At 42.8% G+C, this 25,613-nt stretch overlaps 1 protein-coding gene across 1 annotated transcript in view; it reads left to right on the top strand.

Moving 5' to 3' along the window:
• Positions 1-25,411, top strand: part of LOC144672252 (uncharacterized) — a 65,117-nt gene extending 39,706 nt beyond the window's left edge. The window contains exons 6-8 of the mRNA XM_078534093.1: positions 4,131-4,178; positions 15,190-15,704; positions 23,966-25,411. Of these exons, the coding sequence (XP_078390219.1) occupies positions 4,131-4,178; positions 15,190-15,704; positions 23,966-24,035 (633 nt within the window). The 3' untranslated portion in view covers positions 24,036-25,411. The remainder of the gene's footprint in view (positions 1-4,130; positions 4,179-15,189; positions 15,705-23,965) is intronic.
• Positions 25,412-25,613: the final 202 nt, after the last annotated feature.

Genomic DNA, 25,613 nt, shown 5'->3' on the forward strand with positions numbered 1-25,613 from the left:
GCAGTTCACCAGGTGCACGTCGCTTATACATCATTGTGAAACATGTCGGTCTCATTGGATGCCGATGTGCCCCCCAGTGTGGGAGGATGATTCTGGCGAGCAGCCCTTATAGTGCGATGCAAATACATTAAAATGACATTTCCAACGTGCCACGATGGGAAATGCAGCCTGCCATTGACAGTGGAGCGGATGATCCTGAACTGCTTTTATGACAAAGGTAAACTGATGTACCCAATCTCGTGATATTTTCTGTTCCTGTCCGTCATGACGATCCCCCCTCCATGGATGGAGCCAGAAAATCCTGCCCTATGAATGTCTTTCAATGAGCTCTCCCACTCTTTCTTTGCTGCTGACAACAGTGTCCCTTACCACCCCCATGAGTCTCTGAGCAACCCATCCCTCATGTACAAGCCTTTCCCCTCCCCCCACCTCCATGAGACTCTGTACAAGCCATCCCTCTTGTGCCACACAATCATAGTCACCCGCCGCTCGTATTCTGGAGTCTGTGTGCAGTTCTGTTCCCATTCCACCCCCTACTAAGTCTGCATTCCAGTCTTTCATATTGGGCTCCAGCTTCTCCAGCCCCAGTCTCCCCTCTGTCTGCCATTATCGTCCCCACCCCACTCCAACCCCACCATTGCAATGTTGGTCTCTGTTTCATCTGCAGCCCTGCCTGAGACCCGCCTAGACACCCTCCTGGAGAATGGAGGAAGCCAGTGAGCAGACCAAACCTACACCCCCCACCAGTGTTGTGTCTCACTGGCATTGCTGAGAACCTGGAGCAGCACTGTTGCAGGTAGGTTTTGAGTGTTGCCCTCATCTCGAAGTCATGAGCGAAGTGAGGGCCAACAGCTGCACACCACTTATATCCAAACCGGTATCAGAGCGGTCTAATTTCCCGCTGACTTGGTGCTAGATTAGAAGAGGCTACGTGATTCTGGCAAGTAGGTTTTTAATGAACATTCATGACATGGTAATGCGTGTAAATGGCATTCCCACCATTGATCAGTGGGAAACCCAGCCTGCCATCAGGCCGCCATGAAAGTGGTGAGGGGAAAATTCCAAACTTGTTTTCCCACCAGCGGGAATTCAATTTTTGGCCTCTCTCCATATTCTCTGGTCCCACCCACCACGAAACCTGCCACAGGCAGGAGGGGAAAATTCCGCCCTAAGAGTGGTGGCGGGTAGATAGTCATGATGTTTCCCTTGGGCGGGTGAACACGCATGATTTTCCGCTTTTGAGCTCTTTAATTATCCATCCACGAGGAACTTGGCAAGGCAGGAGGAAGTCACCCACCCCGCTATTACCTCATGGTGTCGAAGGTCCTGGCACCATATTTAAATGTCACCCAGACAGACATTCACTCACTGCAGGCCGGGAGCTCCGCGTAACTCCTCCAGAGTCCTTGCAGCCGCAGTTCATCCTGCAGAAGCTGGCTGGTGAGAGCAACCACATCCCGGGACATACCAGGGTGCCTCCGGCATTGCCTTTCACTCATCTCTATATAAGAGCACCAACAGCGTTACACCCATGGTCGGGCCAATGCCTGCTGTTGCAGAGATCCATGTTCGCCAACCTCTTGACCTTATGGAGGCCCACTGCCTCTTGCTGCTCAGGCTCTTGCTCCTCATGGCCTTGTATCAATTGATGATAGGCCCTCCTTCTCCTCATCTGAATGAGAGCCATTACCAAGGCAGGGTTTCCTGCAGCCTGCATCATCGGCACTTCAGTGGATCTGTGAACAAATTGAAGTGATATATTAAATGAGCATGTCCTTTACAAGTTGGCATCCATCTTAAAGCCAGCAGCCAGCAGCTAAGCCCTTCACCTGGCTTCCACCTAGACATGGCATCCCCACCCCATCCATTCCAGGTAAAGGACATCATGGGGGATCAAAGATACATATTCCTGCTGTTCACACATGAATGCGTATGGAGACATTGCTCTTTGACCAAGGTGATGACAGCCATGTGAAAGAAGCCTCACGTAAACACATTTCCGCTTGTCTTCACTAATGCCTTGGCAACATAGAAAGACTAAGCAAATTATCCCTTGTCAGCCATGTGACCATTCACCCAGGAGGATGGAGGTTTGGGGTCGCAATTTGGCTGCCCTCCGCCAGCCATGCCCCTTGGAGGCATCCACCTCCCTCCCTCCCTTCATCCCTGCCTCTGACCACAAATGGCAAGAATGAATGGCAGCTCCACACCTTACTGGGATATCGATGTCATGAGACCTGTGAATCGGGAACAAACCTGCTGCCATGTGGGCTTCACCATAGAGAGGTGAACAGAACTGAGCATCTTTGACATCCAGTTGCTCCATAATCATTAGAGTGTCCCTTTAGTCAGCCACTTGTGCTGACCTGGAGCTCCACCCACCCGAAAAGACCCTCCTCCCACCTGAAGGGATCTCACTGACTGACTATAAGTGTGGTTGAGGTCAGTTTGGGAAAAATGGTGCATGTCGTCTTTCAAAATCACTCTACCACCTCCACCTTGCCCCTGTCACCCACCGACTAACCCCCATCAACCCTGACCCACCCAAAATCACCATTCTTCCCCTCTGTCACCCTTGAACCACCCCCGTTACCCTGGACCCAACCATGATCCACCTCCAAATGCCTTTTCTCCCTTCAGAGCCGACACCATTTACCATCCCCATGCCCACTCTGACCCTGCCCCTGCCTTTCCCCACCCCCCCTCCACCCCATTATCCAAGCCACCTGTCTTGGCTCCCTCCGTGACCTATCCGATGAGACCTTCACCTTCCAGACTCTCATCCTGGACCTGCCATCGTACAACATCCTACTCCCCCCTCTGACTGTGACTGTTTCCTCATATCACCAGTACCCTGGGTTCTTGCCCCCCCCAGGACCCCACCATCGGCATGCCCACTGTACCCATGCCTAACACAGGAAAAAGATTGCAGGGCTATGGAGAAAAAGCAGAGGAATGGGACTAATCGGATAGCTCACTCAAAAAACTGGCAGAGGCACAATTAGCTGAATGCTCTCCTTCTGTACTATAAGGTTCCATGATGAGTTCTGAACCTCTTCTGATATTTTCCCAGATACTGAATTACTGGTCTTGATTTAGCTGGTTTATTAAATACTAGTCCAGAGGGAGGGAGGGATCTGAGGTGAACTGCTGCAGTATTCGCTAAACCAAGAACAGCATTAATGGTGCTTATGGCCTGAATCTTCTGGTCAGCGTGCTGGGGTGGGCCCTGCTTGCTGACGCGTAAAATGACCCATGGTGACGTCGAGTGTGCATCCTGACGTGACCGCGCGTCATTCTGATCCTCAGTTTGGCGGGTGCACCGCCAAACTGTCAAAGGCCTATTAAGGCCATTATTAAACTAATTGAGGTACTTGTCTGAGCTGCCCATCCAACTTTAAGGTTGGCGGGCAGGCAAAGAGCCCAGGCGGCCTTCACATTTTTCATGGAACCTCATCCCCGGGCAGGATGAGGTTTCATGAAGGGTTTATAAGTTTAATAAAAAAATTTATTGACATTCATTGACATATCCCAGCTCATGTGGCACTGTCACATGAGGGGACATGTCTGAAAATGTTTTTTAATTCTTTTATTCAACTTTTCATTGCCAACTTAATCTCCCTGAGGCAGCTCCGTGCTTCAGGGAGATTTCTGCGCTCTTTCACACGCATACCCTAACTCTCCCTGTGCTCGCACAGGAAGCGCTAAGTGCTTCCAGGTGTGCGTCATGCTGGGCGGGCCAATTAAGGCCCGCCCATGCAAAATGGCGGTGTGCAGCTGATCGCGGGCGACGATTGGCTACACGCCCACCGGCGCCCTCTCCTGACCCGCCCACCCAATGGGTATGATTAAATTATCTATCCCTACCTATAAGGAAGCAACAATGGAGTAATGGGGAATAAAAATAATAAATAAATTATTGACTATTTATATTAAAGAAACCTCCAATTAGCTCATTACTTCATATCAGCTCGATTGTAAGAATGCAATTGTAATAAAAGGGGATTTGTGTGGAATTTACTTCCGGCAATACTGATGTTTTTAATTCAGTATACCAATGATATTGAGTCTGTAACTGCAGCACTAATCTTGTTTGTTTTGATGTTTTTGAGTTTTCTCTAATTTTGCAGATAAAGACAGTACCAGGCCGCCCTTTTTCACCTCTGCTGCAATTTCCAGTAAGTACCTCGCAATCAAAACTTTTTGCAGACTTGGTAAGTTTTTTTGAAACAAAATCAGCAAATATTGTGTTGAATATTTTGCTGGGATATATTTGTAATCTGTTTCATCATCTTTCATCATAACTTTTGCTAGAGAGCATATCCGGGTGTTATTTTGTGAATCATAAAAGAGCTCAATACGTTGATGTTTCCTAGCAACGTAACTTGTATAATCTAAGTATACTTCTGTGCAGCAATTCTAACTTCTGTCAGTGTGGAGCCAGCAACATGAGATTTTATTTGTTATTCATTGATTTCTCAGTGCGTTGCACACAATGAATGAAGATGAACTGTAGTCCTCAGGTGAAATAGAGGGGACGCAGTAGATGGAAGTAAGAATGTTGGTGAGAGAGAGGAGGTCTGGGGTGAAACAGACAGGAGAGTTGAGAGATTAATTTTTGCTGGTAGCTTGAAGACTTGTCAGAAAGTTGAATTGAATTACCAAAATATAGGGAGTAGAAGGCAGCACAACAACAGTGCTAGGAATGCAGATAAAAAAGGAACACACAGGATCCTGAAAACAAGCTCAGGAATCCCAAAGAAGCAGAGACAGGGAGTGGAGCGTGGGCAAAGTACAGGTTTAAGGAAAAAAGCTTATGCTCAGCTTATTTACCTTTACCAAGATGGCTGATTCACTGAACTTGAGAAATTAAAACTGCTCTGCAGAGCTGCTCGGTGGCCTGTGTGTGATACTACATACAGGCTTAACCAAGCTTCATAATGGCAACAATTACAGAGTCATAGGGGGCTAAATTGGTTAGTCGCTGAAATCAGGCACCAGGATCACGGTGCATGATTAACCCGCACACATTTGGTGTAATGCAGCCAGCACATCACCTTCCTGCTGCCTGCTCATGCTGTTCATTGGCTGCACGCATCAGCAGGGGGCCCAATATTGTAAAAGCCTATCAGTACGTAACACTAGCCTGCACAACTTAAAGTCACCCTGCACCTCTTAAGTGGGGGGCGGTGGGTGTGGGTGGGTGTGGAGGAGGGGGATCCTGTATTGTGGCTGGAATGGGTGTTGGGAGTTATTCTACAAGTGAATCTGATTTGGGAAAGAGTGAAGAATAGATGATCAGAGACACCCAGGTTTTCAGATGTTGTATTGGATGTCTTGGTTGAAGATGTGAAAAGGATGAGAGATGTCCTGTCTGTTCAGAGGGACAGTGCTCAGAATGCAGTGGTATAAAATAGCCCAGAGGTCAATGCCAGGGATATAGTTCCAAGAGCATGGTTGTAGTGTAGAAAGAAGTTTAATGATCTCACACGAGTGGTCAACATTAGTAAATGCAACTTCAAAAGCCATATCCCACCAGCTGCACCACTAGCCTCAGCCACTGCTCAATTCACCAATTACTCACCACCGACAATTATCAGTCAGGGTTCATACCTAACAGTCATATGATTCACCTCACTCTCATGCTTAGCACTGCTGCAAACTTCAAATCTACATCTCACAGTTTGCATATACTAACAGCTATTCAATTATGAAAGCCATCTCATTCAAACAGATTGTATGATATTTGCTGACAAGCGTTCCTCTCTCTTGCAGGATAAGGTGGTGTACAATCAGAGGCAGCACAGGCTAAACAGGGGGTGACAGGCCCACCTGTGTGTCCTAACCTTCTAACCGCACAAAAGAGATGGTATGGACCATTGCTGAGGCTGTGGCCATTGGAAGGGCTGAAGCCACTGAAGATAAGGGTATCTGCATACCTAATCCGCCTTCTCTCATCCCACCTGTCCTTCATCTCACAATCTCTGCTGTTTTACATGCTGCTGACGGTGTAAGCATGCATTTCTTACTTTTGCCTCTCCCTTTACCACAACCTTACCCTTGTGCATTTTTCCTTTCAGACATTCAAGAACTCCAACCTCCCAGGCAGTGGAGGAAAGAGCAAAAAGTGAAGATGAAGACACACTGTCACTCGATTTCACTGTCATAGCCACCAGCTCAGATACCGGCACTGCATGTAATTTAGAAAATAGGATAAAAGTGAAATCTGCACGTGGTGAGATGCCTGGCGCAAGTGTGCTGCAATCAGGGAAGAGGGGAAAGGGTAGTGCAGATGCTAGCTTGCTGGAGAATGAGGTTCACACTAGGTCTGCTTCAAAGGACTCTACTGATGACTTTGATGGACCAGGCATTGCTTAATCAGGAGCCAGTGTAGGTGAATGAGCACAGGGGTGATGGGTGAACAGGACTTGCAGTGTGTTAGGACATATGCAGGTAACTTTTGGATGGTGTCAAATTTACAGAGAGTAGAAAGTGGGAGACAGGTCTGGAGTGTATTGCATTGGTCTAATCTAACGGTAACAATTGTATGGAAGAGGTTTGTAGCAGCCAATGAGCTGAGAAGGGGGTGGATTTGGGCAATGTTACGAAGATGAAAATAAGTGGTCTTAGTAATGGCATGGATATGTGGTCAGAGGCCTGTGTTGAGGTCAGATAAAATACCAAGGTGGTAAACACTCTGAGCCTCAGATAATTGCCAGCGAGATGGAATCAGTGGCTGGGGTGCGTAGCAGGGACCAAAGACAATAGCTTAGGATGGTTGGAAGATTATGGCCAGTGCCTCTACAATTTCCACCTTTATTTCCCTCAGTATCTCTGGATAAACCCGGTCCAGTCCTGGTATCTTACCATCTTTATGCACAGGCAGCCTTTCCAATACCTCCTCTTTATCAATTTGTAGCCTATCCAGTGTCTCAACTACCTCCTCTTTCACTATGACTTTGGCAGCATCCTTTTCTTGATAATGACAGATGTAAAGTACTTATTTATACCTCAACTATGCCCTCTGTCTCCTGCTATAATTTTCCATTTTGGTCCCCAATCAGCCCTATGCCTCCTTCCAATTGTTTTACTATTTGTATGCCAATAGAAGACTTTTGGTTTCCCTTTTATGTTAGCTGCCAGTCTCTTCTCATACTCTTTCTTTGCTTCTCCTTTTTATTCACTCCCCCTCTGAACTTTGTGAATTCAGCCTGGCTGTCACTTTATTATGAAACTAACACATGTCTTATGCACCCTTCCTCTGCTTCATCTTACTTTCTATCTTTTTTGTCATCCAGGGAGCTCTGGAATTGTTTGCCCTACCATTCCCCCTTGTGGGAATGTACCTCAACTGCACCTGACCTAACTTCTCTTCCAAGGCATCCTATTGTCCCATTACAGTTTTGTCTGCCTGTATTTGATTCCAATTTACCTGGGTGAGTTCCGTTCTCATTCCCTTGAAATTGGCCCTCCACCAATTAATTATTCTTACTCTGGATTGAAAAAAAATCTGCTTTTATATTCCTTGCTAGTTTACTTTCACATTCTATGTTTTCCTTTATTTCAACTTTTTAGTCATCCTTTGTTAGTTTATAAAACATTCCCAAGTCTCAGGCTTATAACATTGCAACTTTGCAACGAGAAGCCTCTTCTTTTAATCTAATTCTATCCCTAAATTCCCAAGTAAGCCGTGGGTGGATCTTTCATGCAGAGTTTTTGTTCTATAATGGAATGTATTTTTGCTGAATATTTTAAATTATTTCTTTATATATTTCCCACTATACCTGTTAGTCTATTTACCCAATCAACCTTAGCCAGTCATCCTCTCACACCTATGAAATTGGCTTTGTTTACATTTAAGATTTTTGTTTGGGAGTGAAGTATGTTATTTTCAAGCTTAAAATGCAATTCAATTGTATTATGGTCACTTTTTCTCAGAGAATCTTTCACAATGAGATTACTAATAAAATCTGCCGCATTGCACAATATAAGATCTAAGATAACTTTATCCCTAGTTGGTTCCACCACAAACTGTTCCAGGAAGCTGTCACAAAAGTAATCTACAAACTTATCTTCCAGATCATGTTTGTCAATTTGATTGGTCTGGCCTATGTGAAGATTAAAGTCCTCCACAATCATGACATTGCTTTTGTTGTAAGCTCCAATTATTTCTCGCTTAATGCTCTGTCAAATAGCATAAATACTTTTAGGGGGCCTATAAACTACTAAGAGTGTTTTCTGATCCTTGTTATTCTTAATTTCTACTTGTACTGATCCTACTTTCTGTTTTGAGAAAAGACCCTTTCTCACTAATATCCTTATGACATCCTTTATTTTCATGGCTTCTCCTGTTCATTTAGCAATCTGTCTCTTTCTCTCTCTCTCTCTTTGAAAAGTTGAGTACCCTGAAATATTTATTTCCCAGCCTTGCTCACCTTCAAACTATGGGTTGAAGTTTTAATGAGGGGTAGGGAACCAGACATGGGGGCTAGTCCCAGGTCCCTGACCTTGCATGGCATACTTTAGAGACACCCATCTCAATTTTGGGATAGGCCCTTCACTTGATCCGCCATGCCCATCCTTCCTTCTTCCTTGAGTTCATCAACTTTGGCCTGAAAATGGTCCAGGCCGTGTGGGCTGCCCTTATTGTTGACTGGAAATCCCAGTCAATGCAGGAACAGGGCTTAAAACGCCCCATAATTAACTCTAATTAACCTAAATAGGCTACCCACACTTGCGATCATGGCAGGGAACCAGCACAGAGGCCAGCAGCACCAAATTACACAACCACCATCTCTGATCCAGATGCTGACCACCTTAGAAATACAGCCCATCCTCTTTGTAATGGCTATTAGATCTAAACTATTATCTCTATTTATGCCACCAGTTCATCTACTTAATTATGAATACTTTGTGCATTCAGATAAAGAGCCTTTAATTTTAACTTTTACTGCTGTTCTTTGCATGGACCTTATTCTCTGATGCACTATTAGCGTTAAACGCTGTGCCCCTCTGGTCCCACTCTGTTTGTCTTTATCCAAACTGCTACACTGAGTCATCTGGACTCGAAACATTAACTCTTTCTCTCCACAGATACTGTCAGACCTGCTGAGTTTTTCCAGCAATTTTTGTTTTTGTTTCAGATTTCCAGCATTCGCAGTATTTTGCTTTTATGCTACACTCTTCTATTGCCTCAACTTTTCTCTTTAGATTTTTAAATTTCCCTTCATCTGATCCCTCCCACCAATTTTAATTTGAAGCCTTTCCACACCCTAATTACACGATTTGCCAGGACATTGATCCCAGTCCACATTAAGTGGAGCCTAACCAAATGAAACAGCTCCATCTTTCCTCAATGCTGGTGTTGGTGGCCCATGAATCAGAAGCCCTTCTTCCCATCTTTGTGCCATGTATTTAATTCTCTAATCTTCTTGACTCTATGCCACTGTTCTCACAGTGCTTTCTCCCTCAAGTGGTTAGTTTTTTGAGAGGGGTGTTGATGGAAGATTTGAAGGAGACAGTGGCAGTATCAGCTAACAGGGAAGCTAGGAAGGGAAGTTGGGTGGTCATCATTTTAAACAGGGCCAAGGGAATAGGAGGTAGGTCTCATGGGCAAGAGCCTGAAGAGGGCATAAGGGTAGATAGGGGAGAAACCAGGGAAAGATGTAAGTTCAGGGCCCAGGCAAGGGGGGACCTTGGAGGAAGTTTGGCCTGGAAGGCTAGGGATAGGGAGGGATGTGGCAGAAGCAGACAATCTTAATGACAAAGGAGCACTTGAGCCCTCACACTTGTTGGACATGAGGGTAGAGTAGAGAAGGGAATTCAGAATAAAAATAGTGAATTCAGAAGAAACTTCTTTACCCAGAGATATATATCTCTATATCATTATAGATGTATTTAAGATGTATCAGAGAGAAGGAAATAGAGGATTATGCTGAATCACAAAATGGTTTTAGCACAGAAGGAAGCGATTCAGCCTGTTGTGTCCAACGTGGTTCTCTGCAAGAGCAACTCAGCTAGATAAAGAAAGATGAGAAAAGTCTCAAGTGGAACATAAACATCATCAAAGATTGATTGAGCTAAATTGTCTGTCTCTGTGCCGTATACTCTGTGATTCTATGGAACTCAATGACATGGTTCAGTCTATATCCGAGCCTTCTCAGCCCAGAGCTGCTCACTCACACACAAGGCCATCTTCAGTCCTCTACGCTGAAAGTTAGCAGCCCTCCATTAGCTATGCTGTTGCACTGGAAAAGCACCTCATAAGAGCACTAGAACGAGCAAAGGCATGTGAAAGAGAGACTAAGGAAATGCACAAGGGTGATTACTTTTGTATGCATTATTGCATGATTTAATTTATAAATTTGGATTGGAGTGTGCATTTTGTATTGGCTTTTATTTTTGCATTGTGGGAAAGAGGGAGATGTGATGATCATTGACAGAGGAAAGATAAGGCATGTGGGACTGTTGGTGAATGAGGAATTGGGGTTGAGATTACTGGTATTGCTTGTTAATTATTTGTTCATGCAAAGCCTGAGCAGAAAGTGGCTGTCTAGATTGCAGCCTCCCTTCCTCTTCCTGCTTTCCCGCCATCAAAACCATCACCACCATCTCCTCCTCCTTGTGCTATTGCTGCTCAGCTTCTCACCTCATAGGTGGTGGCAAGATTGTGCAGCATGCTGTAGACCACAACAAATCTTGAGACCCACTCAGCCAAATACTGCAGGGTCCAGGCAGCTGAAACATTGCTTCTGGATGCCAATGATCTGCTCCATCAGATTTCCTGTGACAGCATGGCTCTCATTGTATGCCTACTGTACATGGGTTGCAGACCAGAATCATAAGTCACAATAATACAGGTATCTCCCATTTAAAGCACATACTAATGGTGCATTTTTGTTTTAGCGTGGTTCAAAACTTAGGGAAGCTCCCCAGCTAGCGCTGCCTCCATTTTTATTTTAGCGTGGTCACTGCACATGCTTCGTCTTTTTTTTAAACAAACTGCTGCTCCTTCCCATCTCCTGCTCGCTGCTTCCCTGCTCTTCCCTCTTGCTTGCCACTTCCGTCTCCTGACTTTCCCGCTCACTGCCACTCACCACTTCCCTCGCCCACTCCCACTGGCAGTTTCCCTCTCCTGAACCCTCGCTATTTCTTACTCACAGTGCCTTGTTCAAGGCAGAGTGGGTGGGAGAGGGGCAGGAAGCAGCAAGCAGAAGGATTAAGAGACTGAAGCAGGAATCAGCAAGCAGTAGGGTCAGAGAGGTGGCGAGTGGGAAGGTCTGGAGAGGGAAGCAGGAGGGTTGCAAGAGGCGGTGAGCGGGAGACAAGAAGCAGTGTGCAGGAGGTAAGTAGAAAAGAGTTAGTAAGTTATTAAGAGTTGGTAAGTTAGAGGAATATTGGGCTAGTTATGTTCATTGAAGCCAACAGGTTTTTAATGTAAAAATTACAGGTCAGGAATGTAACCCACTGTTGCCCCATTTTTTCTTAAGGGAAAGTGATTTTCGTTTAGCACAGATTCATTTAGTGCACTGTTTTTAGGACCACATTAGAAGTGCCAAATGAAGGATAGTTGTATAAGAAATGGAAGCAGGAGTACATTCTGCACCCGCCCCCCCCCACTCCCCCCACCCCACCGCTCCCCCACTCCCCGAACCTGCTCCACCATTCAATACGATCGTGGCTGATGTGTCTCAACTTCACCCGCTGCACTTATTCCCTGAGAGAGAAAACTCTGTCTGTCTCAGCTTTAATATACTTAAGGATGGAGCATCCATAACCCTTTGGGGAAGACATTGCCAAGGATTGAAAATCCTATGAGTGAAGAATTATTTTCTTATCTCAGTAGTAAATGATGGACCCTTTATGCTGAGGCTGTGTCCCCCATGTTCTATATTCCTCAGCCAAGGGAAACAACCTCTCAATGTCTACCACGTATGTTTCAATGAGATCATCTCTCATTATTAGTCGTTAGCAGATAACCATTGTTATCCAGTAGCCACTATTTTGTCTGTTGTAGATGTTGAAATAGAAGATTGCCACAGAATGAAGGAATTGTGATTGCTGTCAGGATATATGGCTGGTCTAGTATGTCTTGCCCCTGTCATTGAGCATTACTGGGAGAATGAGGAGAGGCCAGGCATTAACCTGCATGATGTGTTGCCTATGGTCACAAACCAGCTGCATGTTGAAGGGGTGGAATTCCTTCTGGTTCAGGTACATGCCAGAGTTTACATGAGCCACACACAAAGCAATGTACATGCCATCAATGCCACTCTGCAACATGGGAAAGCCTAAATTTCTTGCAAACCCTCATGCTCGCTCCACCTGCTTCTCTCTGGCAAGAGGATAGATGAAGTTGTCTCTCTCTGCATAAAAAGCCTTAGCGACCTCCTTTATGAAGCAGTACACTGCAAATTAAGAGATGTTGCTTAGGTCTCCAACAGCATGCAAAGAAGTTCAGAGCCACAGTCACCTTGACAGCTACAAACAATGCAGTCCTTGCCTTGCTGTAAAGTTGGAGTTGTGGCTGCAGCAGGTGGCAGATTTCAGTGACAACCTCTTTGCTGAAGTGCAGATAGCTAAAATATTAGTCGTCCCTGAAGTTCTGGTAGGAAAATTGTTCCATTGAACATCCTCTGCAGACATGGCCTCCTGCTGAGGGCACTTCTGCCTCTCCTCCCTCCCCCCTCCTCCATCTTCTTGCAGCTTGTTCTATTCTGCTTGGCTTCTTCTTATTCTCCCTTTTGTGTTGAATGCCAAGAGGAAAGTCTACCAGTCCATTCATATCAGGGAGCAATTGTTCTTTAAAGAAAGTACTTTAGTACCTGCCACACCGCTCTCTGAACACTATTCAAACTTTAATCAACGATCAAAAGTACCTAAAACTCATAGATTTGCAGCAACAGCAAGAAGAAATAACCCAGCAATGAACCTGTAAGTAGTTGATGATACATTTAAAAAGTTCTGGTGGGATGCTTCATGTTGCTTAACAGTAGGGCGTAACCTCCGACTATAGTGTTGGAAAGTGTTGGCCCACAGAAACCGGAAGAAATAAATACCTACTTGCCTGGTCTTGAAAATTACGTTGCCACTTCCATTCACCAGAACTGCTTGGGGCCTCCGTCAAAAGACTCCTCGCACGCCCCTGTGAATTCCAGCCTCAGTGTATTCAAGGAGGCCATACCCCCTTTTTTACAGCACGAGATGCCATAAAGCAGGTGAGTTTAAAGGGCCAGGGAAATTGATAAGCCAGGGGGAAGGTAAGCGTCTAAAGTGAGTGCATAGGATTTGGGGTTTGGGGGTGACCGGGAGCGGTCGGGGGGTGTGGTGGGTGTCCAAGGGCAGTCCAAGGGGTTGGAGGATGGGGTTGTTCGGAGGCCCAGAGGGGTGGTGAGGGTGGTTGGAAGTCTGGTGATGGGTGTTGGGGTAGGGCGTGTGTAGGGGGGGGGGGCGGAATTGGGAGAGTCCAAAGTTGGGTGGAGTCTGAGATCAGGGGGGTGTTCCAAGGTTGAGGGGGTTCTGAGGTTGAGGGGGTGTCTGAGATTGGGGGGTTGTTTGAGGTCAGGAGAGGGTCCAAGGTTGGGATGAGGGAATGCTGAGTGCGAGGTCGGGGGGGTGTCGGGCCCGGGGGTTGTGGGGGGTGGTCTGAGGTCCAGGGGGTTTGTGGTGTGGGGTTGGCGGGGGGGGGGGTCCGAGGCCCAGAGGGACTGGGTGGGAGTCGGAGTTCTGGGGGTGGCAGAGGTTGGGGGTGGTGAGGTTTGGTGGTATTGGGGGTGGGAGGAGTCCTGTGGGGTCGGTCTGGTTGTTTACAATAGTCACTCACAAGTTAGAAGAGGATTTAATTCTTCTTACATTTTCTAGGTAACTGTTGGTATAACCCCGGTGGAACCATCCAAAGTTTGCATTTTAAATCACATTTTTGGATGGTTCCCAGTGCAGTGCAATTGTCCAGAGGAATTGTGCACTTTGGGCAATTGCCATGCAAACTCTTACCTGGGAACCTCCCAGAGGGATCCCCCAGCGCATCTTTGGGGTACCCCCAAATCCAACATTGGGGGGTGCGCAAGTTATGGGCCATTATGTCCAGCTGTGTGAAGTTAATTGAGGGAGTAGGCTGGAGCATGGAGCTCCAAAATGGCAATGCAAGCGTCAAATCAGAGTTACACACTGATTGGCATTATGATATGTCTCTATGCATACTGTCAGCAGTCTTTATGTGTGCATGCAATCATTCTTTTACAAATATAGTGTACATTGAAGTTGCCATCAGAGTATCTCAAGTATACACTGCTGGAGTAGCCTGACATTGGTATTCTGTTGCAGAAAAAACTACAGCGAAGTTTAATGAATGACCTATTGGTGTCATTGCCAAAGCTTTTAGCATAACTCTATTCTAAACTTCTTCAATTAATGTTGATAAGAGGAAAGTGTGTTTCCTAACAAATATCACATTGAACTGAATTTTTGTATTGTTCTAGTTGAGCTGCAATTTTGCACCTGGCAAAAGACATTGCCACTGTTTACGATCTGAGTCCTTGAGGCAAAACACCTGAGCGTGCCAAATTTGTTTTGGTCATACAGCACAGGCTCAAGGGAATAGAATTCATCCCTTACAGCTACATCCAACACACGTCCAAAAACTGGGTTTTATCAACACGTGATCCAAGGTGGTGCCCCCTGCAATATTCTCCAGGGTATGCAGTTACAGCACCATTTCCTTTGTTAACTCTGGTGGCAGATGATTGTTTGTGGGCAATGGCAATGAAAATTTGGAACACATTCTCCCGGTTTGCACCAAGCTTGCCTCTGATGGCTGGTCACTATTTTCAGGATCCCAAGGGGTCCATGGATCGCAGTTTACAGATCACTACACTGGGTTGGTGCTAGGATGAGAAACTATAACTCTGAGGAGATATTTGAAATACAGGAACCTGAGCAGTGAAGGCTAATAGAGATTTTAAAATGATAAAGAATTTTAATGGAGTAAATAAGACTGGTTCCTGTGATTGAGGAAGTTGATGATGCATGATAATTGTCTTCATTGCTGTGCCATAAATTAAGATTGAAACGGCCAGTTTCCACCAGAGGGATCCTCTTCATTGTAATGAATAATGGCGCTTCCACTGTAATTTTTTTTTAAGATGGTTAGTTACATTGTAATTTCTCACAGTTCTTGTCTGTTATTTCCAGGTTGAATTAACAGATAGCCTATTGCAATGTTATGACTTTCCACCATCTCCAGGAAAACCCTCATCAGTAACGCCTTTGCATGTAGCTAGAGCTCCAAATGATCCATCAAAATCTTCATCAGTGACATTTGTACATGCAACCAGGCCTCTGACTAACCCAGGAAAATCATCAGTAACAACTGTGCATGCCATAAGGCATTTGACTGATCCAGGAAAATGTTCAGTAACAACTGTGCATGCAGTCAGGCCTCTAACTGATCCAGGAAAATCTTCATCAGTATTGCCTTTGCATGCCCATAGACCCCGGACTGATCCAGAAGCATCATCATCATCAGTAATGCCTTTGCATGCAGTCAGATATCCAAGTGATCCAGGAAAATCATCAATAACACCTTTGCATGCAGTTAGACATCCAACTGATCCAGGAGTTTCTTCATCAGTGATGCCTTTGCATGCAATTAGGTATCTAAGTGATCCACTCCCGCCAGTTCAACACACTGCATCTCCAACAGACAGGTAAGGGAGCATAATGACTTTTTAATGGGCTACTGTAGCATCTGGTATCAAAATAGATTTCCAATACTTTTTTACATTTAATCCCAGAATTAAATACTTTGTGATTCAACTAAATTAGCATATCTCACATCATATACAGACAAATCCCCCTTACAGTTGTCTAATGAGAAAGCATTTGGAAAACTGCATAGTACTCCTGAAAGGTGAAATAACCATATCAGGCTTTCAAAATATAACTAAGCAGATTACAACTGAAATGAATTCAGGAATACAAAATATGTCACAACTATGTATTACACCCCAGAGATACATATGGCTTGAGAAGAACATGAAACAAAGAGTTAAGAAAGAGAATCACAAAACAGAATGAGAAGAAAAGCAGTTAATGTTAACATGATATGCTAAAGCTTTTTAGGCAATTAGCATGCATGACAGGATGGAGCACAGAAGACACCAATCAATTTTAAATTCAACAGTAATACATCAATAAATGATTAAGCAGCAAATGCATCTGATAACATAGATTGTGCAACTTCATGCTTTAGGGATCTCTGGTATTATGCTACCTTTAGTTCTAGGGCTGTATACTACTAAAAACAACTCATTTCCCTCTTAACCCCATATTAATTCATAGGAATTGCATGCAATTGTAGTATTTGCAACCTTCAATTCACTATTGAAAAACTTCTAGTATTGCCTGCCTCAATCCTTACAGTTCAGAGGCCAAGCAAAATGGTCTGTCTTAGTTTCCATATCTCCAAGCAGCTTAGCTCTAAGCTTTAGCTTTATTGTGCTTTGTCATCATCTCATCCAGTTAACAGGACAAACCATCATGCAATAAAACCAGAACATTCTGGAAATACTCAGCAAGTCTCACAGCATCTGGGAGAGAGAAACAGTAAATGTGTCAGATGAATGATTTCTCGTCAGGTGTTATGGTCTGAATTTGATGAGGTATTTTACAATCTTCCAGATTCAACATGAAGTTCAGCAATTTCAGATCATAACCACTGCTCCCACTTTTTGAGGTAGAAGGCAGCTGTTGGTGCTGGTCATGTTTTTCCACCCTATCACAAACCTTCCCTTTAGTTCTTTCCTCCCCTCCCTTCTCCTGCCTCTGTACTTGCTTAAAAGTCTGTTATGATTCTAATTTTTTCCAGTTTTGACTTGAAATGTTCACACTGTTTCTCACTCCTTAGTTACTGCCAGACCTGCTGGGTATTTCCAGCATTTTCTGTTTTGTTTCAGGTTTCCTGTATCTGCAGTATTTTGCTTTTATAATCTTCACACAAGTTTGAATTAATCCCAGCAAGGTATAAAGGGCATGATGCCAGCCTTTTTATAGAAGAACATTGCTAAGTAACTTGACATCTGTGAAAAGTGGAGAATGGATTTTGTGATGCTCATTTAGCTTTAGATTTGGACATTCAGTCAAGGCAATTTTTTGGAGCTATACCTTTATATTATCAAAGGCATTCAGAAGCTAATTTATCCAATTTGGTGAAGGTTCTTTGGCCCCTTATTCTGCTGTTAGGTGGCATATGCATACTTCATAAGATCCCCTATGGCATTCATTTTTTTATTCATTCTTGGAATGTGGGCATCACCCAAGATCAGCATTCACTGCCCATCACTAATTACCCTTGAGAAGGTGGTGATGAGCTTCCCCTTGACCACTGCAGCCTATGTGGTATAGACAGACCCACAATGCTGTTAGGTCAGGAATGCCAAGATTTTGACACAAACGGCTAATGAAGAGGGATGATTGTGGCCTCCACTCCACTTTCCTGCCTACCCCCAATAACCTTTGACTCCCTTTGTCAATCAAGATTCTATTTAATTCAGCTTTGAATATATTCAATAACTCTGCCTCCACCAGTCTCCACTTGTCCTAATTCTTTTCCCAATTCCTGTTCGATACTGAGTGTTTCTTGCAAAATGTCCAAGTTTCTCCGTGGGAGATCCTCCAAGGCAAGTCAAAAATTTTCCATATTGTGGCCAGGCAGTGTGAGTGGTTCTTCAGGCCCCTCAATTGAAATGTGAACCTATGAGGCCCCAGGGCCCTGCCCTTCCCATGTAACATGACCCCAATTCTGCCCACCGCCACTCCATGACTGAACTTAATGACAGATGGCATCAGGCAGCCTCCAAGCCTTGCAAATGATTTCCTGAAGCTAGGCAGTTGGTCTGGCCATTAAAATCAACCAAAATATTCCATGGAGTGTCTTAGGCACAAGGGCCATTAGCTCTCTCCTGCGTCCTGCCTGGAATTACAGTTCACCCCTATGACTGATTTGCTGCTATAAACTGACAGGCTATAAGCTTAGCTGCACCAGATTGTATAACTGCCATATCTACCTTCCTACTCTAAGAATTGTATAAGTATTTGAAGGGGAAAATTTGCAGGTTTATGCAAATATTGCATTCTAATAAATGATATTTCTCAGTAAACCCTGCCAGGTGACCTATAATGAACGATAATGTTGTTTGAAGTCGAGTTCCTGTAGTCACATGATGTAAAATAAATTTGGGCTTGAACCAAATATTATTGCACACTACCTAAAACACACTTATGTATAAACAATTAATTACATGACAAGCAAAATCAAGTGACTACAAAACAATGAAATCTACCACAAAACCAACACCAGAAATGAATGTAGAATATGGATCCTCATACAGGAAATACTTCACATACCATGTATTAAAGGCCATGGAAAGAATGATAACAGACCTAACCATAAACTACAGAAACTGTAAACAAATTAAAAATTTTGCAAATTTTTTAAGTTGTGTTTTCAATTTGTAAAGCCCCTTCAATGTCCATCTGCCTTGTAGCTGAGGCTCTTTTCTCTAGAACAGAGAGGACTCAGGGGTGGCTTAGTAGAGGTCTTTAATTTAAGAAGGGTAAATGTAGAGAAGATGTTCCCAGCATTACCATCCCTGTAGAGACCAATAACTTTTAAAAAGGTATTTGAATTCCCAGAGTCCAACTTCAAGGAAACCCACAACAAGCTTTCAAGTTTTAAGACTAAAAGCAACACTGACTAAACATTACTTATAACTAATACTCTAAACTACAGAAAAGATAAACCTTATTATTGCTTTAGTGGGACTGATAACCCCATGTCACAAACACATGTTACAACACACTCGCCACAGGCATTTGTAGGAAACAATCCATGATCATCCCAGCTTCCAATGGGTTCACGTCTTCCTGTTTCGCCAAGTCATAGGCCAGGATTTTCCCCTCAGTGATTTGGGGGGCGGAGCCCGCTCGCCGAGGGGAAAATGACGCGGGATGACATCGGGAGGGATCCCCGACGTCATCCTGGTCCCTTTAAATTTTTAGGAAGGTGGGCGGACGGCGAAATCAGCTGTCCGCCTGCTGACCTGTCAATGGCCAATTGAGACCATTAACAGGCTAGTTAAGATAATTAAAGACCTGCCCATCCAAGCTGAAGGTTGGCAGGCAGGCCAGGAGCCCGAGCGGGCTCCAGATTATTCATGAAACTTCATCCAGTGGCGGGATGAAGCTTCATGTCCGTTTTTTAAAAATTTAATAAATTTTAAGTGTTTATTATTAACATGTCCCATCTCGTGTGACATTATCACATGAGGGGGACATGTTAATAATTTTAATATTTTTCTATTTTTAGACTTTACTTACCTCGCGAATCTCCCTGGGACAGGACTTTGCCTTAGGGAGCAGTGTGCTCTTTGACAGCTGGGGAATCTCTCCCCCCCGCACAGGAAGCGCATAGCGCTTCCCATTGGTCAGCCCGGTGGGCGGGGCTTAATTGGTCCGCCCACCCTAAATGATGGCGGGCCCCGTTTCGGTAGCGGGGGTCAGCTGTCCGCCCGCCGCCGAGCCGGTGGGGCCCGCATGCCATCCGAGGGTAAAATTCTGCCCATAATGTCGAGTGACTGCCAAAAGGCACTTCCCTCAGTTTTTGGAGAATTTCCAAACCAACTACCAGCCATAAAGCTCACTTCAGTGACTTACCTCCTGGCTTGGCCAGGGCAAATCTTCCAGAGTCTTTAGATCGCCGTAGGATGTGCCTCTTTGCCCATAGACCGCCCTCCTTCCCACGTTCTACCTAGTAGTTGACCAGAGACTTGCAGCCTTCTTCGCTCTGCTGACCATATCAGCTGCAGTCTTTTGTCTCTGTGAGGCTTCTCTCTCTTTCTCTTTTTGTCCAAACATCCAGAGACCAAAGCCTGTGCACAGTTAGCCCAGCTGCTCCTACCTATGTTTTCAGGTGTGAACATTTTGCACCTTGCTCCCAGTAAATCCCAACCTGGGCTTGCCTGGCCCCATGGTAACCAAGCCACACAGGCTTTCTTCTCCGCCGATGCTGCCAGACTTGCTGAGTTTTTCCAGGTAATTCTGTTTTTATTTTACACAGGCTTGTTGTTGGGCAGAAATCATAGCAGATCATATTCACTACTCCAATTTACCTAGAATTAAGGAGACAGCATTTGTAAAACCTCATATTCATAATGTCTCCCCTTAAAAGATGAAAATTATTACTGTGGTGATAATTTTCTACAACACTACCAAAATATAACATTGTAAACATCTTATCAGCTAACTTACTACATAAAGTACAAGTAATATTCTCCCTCTTGTCACATTTCATCATTAAACAGCCCATCTCAGCAACATTATAAGGCTTAACCAGTCATGCCCATTCTCATGGGACAATTAGGATTCTTGGAATTCCATCTTTCTACCAAGCAAGAGTTTGTTTTGCTACTGGCGGCTTCACTTTTCATCATTCATCACAGCAAATCTCCTTTCCCATTTCCAGTCAGTTTTACAGCTTTTCCATGTCCTGGGTTACAAAATTGTATACTTAGTTTGGTCTAGTTCACTTTGGCAAGAGCAACATTGCTGATTTCTGATAATCCCTCTGGATTCAGTAATTCCCTTTGTTTTTCTTTAAAACTAGATATTACAATGTCATTAGAATGTTGACCTTTCAGCACAGTCTTTGAACTACCTTGCTCAGGTTTTAACTCTTGATCTCCATCCTCTTTCACGGTTGCAGAATTTTTAATGTCCAAGTCTGTAAAGAAAGTCTTAGCCAGCCATATTACTGATTTGTCGTCCTCCTGTTCAAATGAAGGATTACTGTTCTCCTTAAGTTAATTCCCATGATTTAAACTTTAAGTGTTTTTCTCCAAGAGAAGCAGATTTAACACTGCCTCCTAAACTGCTTTAAGAACCTTGTTAAGGTCACATCGATGATCAGTCAAAAAACCTGATACTCTTTTATTAGTCTGTTCATGAATTCTTTTAAAATCTTTTTCTTTTTCCGATTTTCCTCTCAACACAAACTCTTTCCAATTTCTCTCTAGCAAAAGCAATGCTAATCATTTTGAAGTTTTAACTTATGTTCAAGAACACAAATCCTTCCTCTTAGCTCCATGGTATCAGTATTTGTTACAGCAGTCATTTGGTTTTAAAGCAGTGCTTTCCTTTGAGTTCTGTTGATATCTACTTTGATACCTGTTGCTTAGGTTCTGCCAGCAGGTTGAATTAAGACAGCTTTATTCATCTCCAGCTGTCATTAACTGTTTGTTGTCAGTCTGATGTTCCGCTGTTCCTTTATCATCAGTTGTCTGAGCTTTTGATTCTTTGGACACAGCTTTAGTTGGAACAGTAATTTCCACAGCAGCATTACAGATGGTACTGAATTTCTGTTAATTTCTTTCATCCATTTTCAATTTCAACAGCTGGGCTTGTCTGACATCATTGGAGACAGCAAAACTGTACCTCCAGCGAGATTATTTCCTAGTATAAAATCAACACCGTAAATAGGCAACTTTGACACAACTCCCACAGCTACAATACTGGAAATTAAACCATAATTTAAATTAATTTGATCCAAGGAGCGGTTAAACAACCTCCAATAATATCCTTAATCAAAACGTTCTTAAATAGTGTATCTTCTAGAGGGAGTTTTCCTTCACCCACCACCATCAGCAATTGAGCTTACCCTGTATTTTAAAGAACATTAATTTGATTGCCTGCTTTACTGGACAAAAATGTGTAGACTTCACCTTTGAACACTAAATTCTTATAATTATCTACATTCTGGTATTCTTAGATAGTAACCATATTCAAAGCTGCTGGCTGGTCACAAATACTACCTACTGGTAGAACATTTTCTGCAGTCACGCTCTGCACACCCGCAATGCTACAGTTTTGGCTTTTAATTTTCAACAGTCTGCCTTCACATGTCCTTTCTTATGACCAAAAATAACGTGTTTGTTTGCTCGAATCATACTTATCCGCCATACTGTCTTTTTTACTACTCTGAGGAGTATCTGTCTTTTCATTTCTGCTATTTTCCTCACTGTAACAAGTATTCGGTTCATTATCAGATTTCTTATCTCTCCAGTTTCTATTTTGCAAACAAAGGTTTGCTGCTACTCATTTATTTTTTTTTTAAATTTGTCGTCATCAGCCATAATTGCAGTGGCCTTATGTTAGAAATTTTACAGTCTTGCAGTTGGGACCTTATTTCTAAGGGGACACTATTTTTAAATTCTTAAATTAACATTGCTTCTCTGAGGTTTTCAAAATCTGTATCAATTTTCATATCTCTATACCACCTATCAAATATAATTTCCTTTTAGCAAATTCCACGAAAGTCTGATTCTGTTTCTTCCTTAAGTTTTTAAACATTTACCTGTAAGTTTCCAGAACTAACTCATGCACTATATCATAAGCACTAGATTATATATCTGAAAGAGATGAGTATACTTCTAACACTTTACCCATGAACACACTGAATAAGGCTGTCCAGCTTTCCCTTGGCCATTGTCATTTTCTAGCAATTTTCTCAAAGGACATAAAATACATTTGAACTCCTTCCTCACTGAATTTTTGTACTAGGTGAATATTCCTTTTCAAATAGTTACATCTGAGTCATTGTTAAGTTTCTCTGCTACTCCCTCTTCGCATAATCTAAGTTTTTCCCTTTGTGATAGGCAGAACATCTTTTTTGCTGAATGGCAGCATCCTGTTAGTGGCGAACACCGCTCATGTTGCTTCGCGAGCTGTTTTACGCTGCCAAAAAGACATTCTGTCTATCACACAAATAAGTAATGTGCTTTATGAATTTCAGTGTGATGCTAGGTATGTAGGCCATACATCCCAAAGACTGGTGAATCATATAAAAAAGTATGTCCCAGCCACTGTTCGCAACAAGCAGGGTACAGGCCATACTCAACCAGCCCGTGCTTGCAAAACTCAAAACATAGTGTCCAAAACACAGTGGACAACACTTGTTAAATAATCCTCAGTGTGCTAAGAATCACACTGACAACCAATTTAAGATTGTCAGTCAAGCTCGCATGTGGTGCATTTGCGTGTCCTGGAAGCTACATATATTAATACACAGGGCCCTGTTCTTTGCAGACAGAAAGAATGTGTACATAAATTGCACCTGTTTCAGCTAAACAAAATGACTGACAGCCATTTGCTGACTCATTCCTCAGGGCAGTGCCTTGACCAATCAAGGTCAAGCTGCCTGCTTTAAATTTCAAACAATGCTTGGCAGTTAACTGTCAGTCACCATCAGTGGTGCATTCTCCATGGCAAAGCCACTTGCCAACCAATCAGCACTTTCTTCACATACAGTATAAATTGTTATTTTCCCCTTATATTGGTATTGTTGTGAGTGTCCTGATGATTGCAAGACAAAAAGCTTAAACATGTTGCTTTTTTCAGCAATATTCAAGTTCTGTATTAGCAAACAACTAAATGGCTTGTACTAAACACAATACATTTGCATTGAAAAAGTGGTTTCAAATATGATGTATGCAAAATGTTTGCTTGGGCACATGCTAGTTGGTAAATACCACACTGGTGTACTAGAGATTGTTTAATCAAAGTTGCAGCTAAGGCACATTGTTGAGTAGAGAAAGCTATGCTAGATGTTGGCACAAGTCTTGCAAGATTCAACTTTCCAGAATTAAAGTCCCTACCTTCCTGAGCTCAAAATTTACAAAATGTATCTTTTAAATTTAAATTTAGTGTTGAAAAGCACACAATTTTCTTCAATTGGTCACTTGTCATCACCAAAGTAGCAGAGGGGTTACCGTATGTGCATGAACAAGCAATGGACAAATAAAGCAATAACTATTAGTGGTTAACATAAAATAGCTGTAAATATTGTTGTTATACAACATCTTAGCAATGTTGGAGGAAAGTGTTGTATAACAAGTTGTTTTTCTATTATTTACAGTGGCGATAATTTGAGGCGTGAACTGGATCGAGAGAAGATAATGAAACGTCTTTTGATGACGGAACTGTGAAAGCGTAGCTTGGATCAGCTGGCAAGAACTGGACCAGGGCCTCTGTGTGCCTTTTGTCTGTTTACATTCCTTTCCTTGAATGTCAGACAAAGCAGCATCAATGTGTGCAGTCTCTTACACTTCATTGTGATTCGTAAAAATGTATTTATTTTTTATCATACTGAACTGGATGTTTACATTACTTTCCTGCTTTAATCAGGAAGGAGATGCTTTACAAGGGTCAACATAAACTTACTCTCCAATACTGCCTGTGTAACATGTGTCACCATTGCAAAAATGTGAAGGTTTGCTTTATTGAAAAGGCCATTCACAACAAGTGCTGTACACAGCTTACTTTAATTGTAAGAAAACAAAGTCTGAGTCTGTATATATTTGCACTATGCTTTGGAGAATATTTTGATAGGACTATGGAAAACAGTCATTTTGTATAACGAGAGCTATTTCTGAGCCATTACATTTTACTGGATTAGATTTTATTTGAAAGACAGTAAACTTACAGTAGATCTATTAGTATTAAAATGAGTTCTGCAGCTAACTTAATACAACTGGATGTGGGATTGCTGTACTCAAAATTCAAATTTATATTGAGCTAAGTTGTATGTCCCCACAATATACTCCCACATCTAGGTATATTTAAAATCAAGACAAGACGTTGGCAAAATATTTGTGTCTAAGATACAATTCATAGAATCATAGACTGATACAGCACAGAATGAGACTTTTGACCCATTCTGCAGATGGAAAAACAAAATAAAATCTTGGAAAAATGGCCTGTAATTGAATTTGTTTTGAAAGGAAAGTTGGCAGAACACCTTGTATTCTGTTAAACCTATGGTATGTTCAAAGAATTTGGCAGAATTGAATTGACTGTGTTAATATTTTACTTTAAAACTAGACATTTTTGCCATGCAATAGATTTTTGTACAGTTCATGTACATTATTTTTACTGCTAATGTTCAACATTAGCATTGCGTAAAATGGTAAGCTATTGGCATGGAAATTATTTAAATTATATTTTTGGAAAGTGAATCAAAAGTTTTTAAAATTAAGTATCTGTATTACTAACTTCCTATAATGTTCCAAACAACAGTTTGAGGAAATTACAACCTTACTCTTAAGTTATACATAACACAATTAATGTTGAAGCAAAACTGTTTAGTATTACAGTAAGGCTTGTATGACTGCTTCAGTTTTCCAGCAATGTCTCCCATTGCAGATAGGCCTTGATAAGCTTGGTTCCCACTGAAATTACAGCGACCATTTGGGAGAACATCTAAGGAAATTTGCAGCTCTGCAGTAAGATAGTTTAATTTTCAATGTTAGATTATCCTCTCTTTCGAATGTATGGGGAAATACTCCCACATTAAATGATTTGCATGTTGAGAGCAGTGGACCTCTTCAATGGTCCTTTGATCATTTTCCGAAACGGTATCGACCATATCTTTCTGATGATGTCTACAGTTACCAGTTAGTGGTACTGATGCCAATAAAATAATGAAAGGGGCTGTGATATAATGCTCTATTGTAAATAATGCTACTTAAAAGACAATACTACTAAAGACAAGGTTTGTCTAAATA

This window comes from Cetorhinus maximus, chromosome 3 (genome assembly GCF_964194155.1).
Source record: "Cetorhinus maximus chromosome 3, sCetMax3.hap1.1, whole genome shotgun sequence".
Taxonomy (NCBI): domain Eukaryota; kingdom Metazoa; phylum Chordata; class Chondrichthyes; order Lamniformes; family Cetorhinidae; genus Cetorhinus; species Cetorhinus maximus.